Here is a 2,500-nt window from a genome sequence, read left to right as displayed (position 1 = left end):
AGCTCTGCTGTACTGCACATATAATGTCAAATCTGCCCAGCCATTGGTGGATTGTGGTGCTTTAGGGAAAATGGTGAATATCACAAAAAGCCTTGACAAGGACAACGATACCCCCTTAAGGTGGGAAGATATATTGCAGATCTGCCATTTAATTTTTATGGTAAACCAAAACCTATGCAATCAATGTCTGAGCTATTGCAGAGTTTATACCTACATGTATGTTGACCAAATTACACCATCACATTGATGCAACTTTGTCACATGAACTTGTTTACGCACTGCTTGCATCAATCAGAAATAACTTGTAGCTTACAACATACGACGTTGCAGAATTCTATGATTGGCATGGGGTTTAACATAAATATGTCACAATAATTTCAACTAAATGTACATTTCATAACACAAAATGTAAAATCTTCTTCTAAGCTTGCTGTATCCAGCAAAGTTGAATTGTCTAAATTAGCCCCTAGTTACGCGATCAAATCTCTGGTGGGGTGGGCACACAGCAAGATAGCTTGTGAACACAGAAGATTTCCAGCTTTTGTTTTTTTTTTGGGTAGGTGAATCAAAAGCTGGAAATTTGTCTGTGTTCAACAGGCTTACAGTTAGATGGTAGGCTAAAAGTACAAAGCAGTGTGAAGTGTTAGTCGACCAATCAAAGCAGATATGGTTTGGTACCAGCCTGGAGGGGTTACTCCATGTATAAGCTGTATGGGTATGTGCTGCTGTGAATGGTATGGTTTGCAAGCAGTTGAGTTTGGGATAGGGTATGGAAATCAGACAGTCTTGGTCTAGAATAGGGTATAATTAACTAGAAAAGTGGCCAGTGGATAAGTAATTTAGTCTAAAACGGGCTCTTTACCTGGGGTTCTGTACTAGAAATTGAAACTTGGAAGTGACTTTGTAAGATATTGGTTTAGTTAGCGTATGTTGGACTACGACAGTGATAAAGTTTCTGCATTGGAAATAGCTAGTCTGGGATAGAGTATGGGTGTTTGGTGCCTACTTTAGTATCCAACTGATCATGGCCTAGTATAGGGTAAGGGTCCCAGCGGTGTGGGACCAGACACTCATCAGTGCTGGATGGGGGTTCTTTTGGAATGGTTGCCAAAAGTAACTGGCTGCTGGTGAAAATCGCCATCTACAGTTGTATAGTTAGCTCCTCCAACACGGTTGGCTTCCAATTGACGATATCATTCGAGCAAAAAAACTATCACTTCTTCACAAAATCAGTGATGGTTCGGGCCCGGAATATCTTTCCTCCTATGCTAGATACGTCAAGAGTTGTCACGATTGCAACACGAGGAGTTGCACACCCCTGCACCCTCCCCTTAGATCCCTCCTGCCACAGTAAATTATATGGGAGATCAGGTTTTAGCATTAGATAAGACCTCGTCAATTTTGGTTGTTAACTTATGTCTCTTTATCAGGTACTGCTGTTGTCTGTTCCTGGCTAGAATGCGTTCAGCCCCTTTGATCAAGCTGGACAGAGACACTTGTGCTGCTATAGATGAACTAATTGCCTTATTTCTAGACAGCCATGTTCCAGATGAAATGTCAAAATGGGAGGAAGAAATGTCTGCTATTTGGATGACGATCATTCCTCTGGTTCACCTTGCTTTTGCTGCAGGAAAGGAATATTACCTATGCAGTTACGGCAATGACCAGGATGAGAACCAAATCAAGGACCAAAAATATGGGAACAATGTCCATGGTACTCATCAAAGTGAAGAATCTTGTTTTATGGAAAGTGAGCCGCCAACCAAGTCCACACCCGAAGTGCACAATGCTAGCATGGCTAATATAAAGAAATCACAAGGTGGTAACCGATTATCCAACTCTGGCAGCAGAGAAGAAAAACTGTCTGATGTGCAAGTATTTGGAAGTATGGAAAGTACAACTTCATCGATGTCTGACAATAAGGATTGTGTGATTGCAGGGCAGAAGAACCAATTCCTATGGCCAGGTTCCACGTCAACACAAAAGCTTGGAGTCTTTTCCCTGGTGCATACACTTTCCATTAAGGAGAATCTGCAGACAGCGCTATCAGAGAATATCATTCCATACCTGGTTTGCCTGTCGTGGCGCCTCAACTTTGACGAGAGGGTAAAATTGAGCACCGGTCTGGAGAATGTACCTTCTCTGAAAGTTGCTGCCAAATCTGTGCTTGCTACTGTTTATGGTTTTGACATGGTTTCAAATTTATAAATACTGTTTTCTGGTTTTTATAGTTTTCATTTGGTTTTTTGAGTTTTTTTTTTTTTTTAGAGTACAGTCGAACCTGTAAATAACGGCTCTCTATTAAGCGGCCAGTTTTCAAAGTCCCGATTTTTCGCTCATACAAACGCTGTATTTGTTACATGTATTAGGCGGCCACCTCTATTAACTGGCCGCGGCCATCCTGTAGCAGTCATATGTTTGTCTAATTTTGTTGTTTTGACCTGTATTAAGCGGCCACCCTGAACCTAACAACTATAAAATTGAACGTATCAACTATGAA

At 41.2% G+C, this 2,500-nt stretch overlaps 1 protein-coding gene across 2 annotated transcripts in view; it reads left to right on the top strand.

The window, feature by feature from the left end:
• Window positions 1-2,210, top strand: part of LOC145490672 (uncharacterized) — a 6,712-nt gene extending 4,502 nt beyond the window's left edge. Inside the window, exons 3-4 of one of the 2 annotated variants that reach the window (XM_081469761.1) lie at window positions 1-120; window positions 1,539-2,210. The exon at window positions 1-120 is cut by the window's left edge and continues 138 nt beyond it. In XM_081469761.1, the coding sequence (XP_081325887.1) occupies window positions 1-120; window positions 1,539-2,208 (790 nt within the window). In that variant the 3' untranslated portion in view covers window positions 2,209-2,210. Of the gene's footprint in view, window positions 121-1,430 lie in introns of both variants that reach the window. The other variant, XM_081469759.1, reaches the window with a different exon arrangement.
• The last annotated feature ends 290 nt before the right edge of the window (window positions 2,211-2,500 follow it).

This window comes from Orbicella franksi, chromosome 6, assembly GCF_964199315.1.
Source record: "Orbicella franksi chromosome 6, jaOrbFran1.1, whole genome shotgun sequence".
Lineage (NCBI taxonomy): Eukaryota > Metazoa > Cnidaria > Anthozoa > Scleractinia > Merulinidae > Orbicella > Orbicella franksi.
Note: the sequence above shows the minus strand (reverse complement) of the source record. Positions and strands in the feature narration are given on the sequence as shown.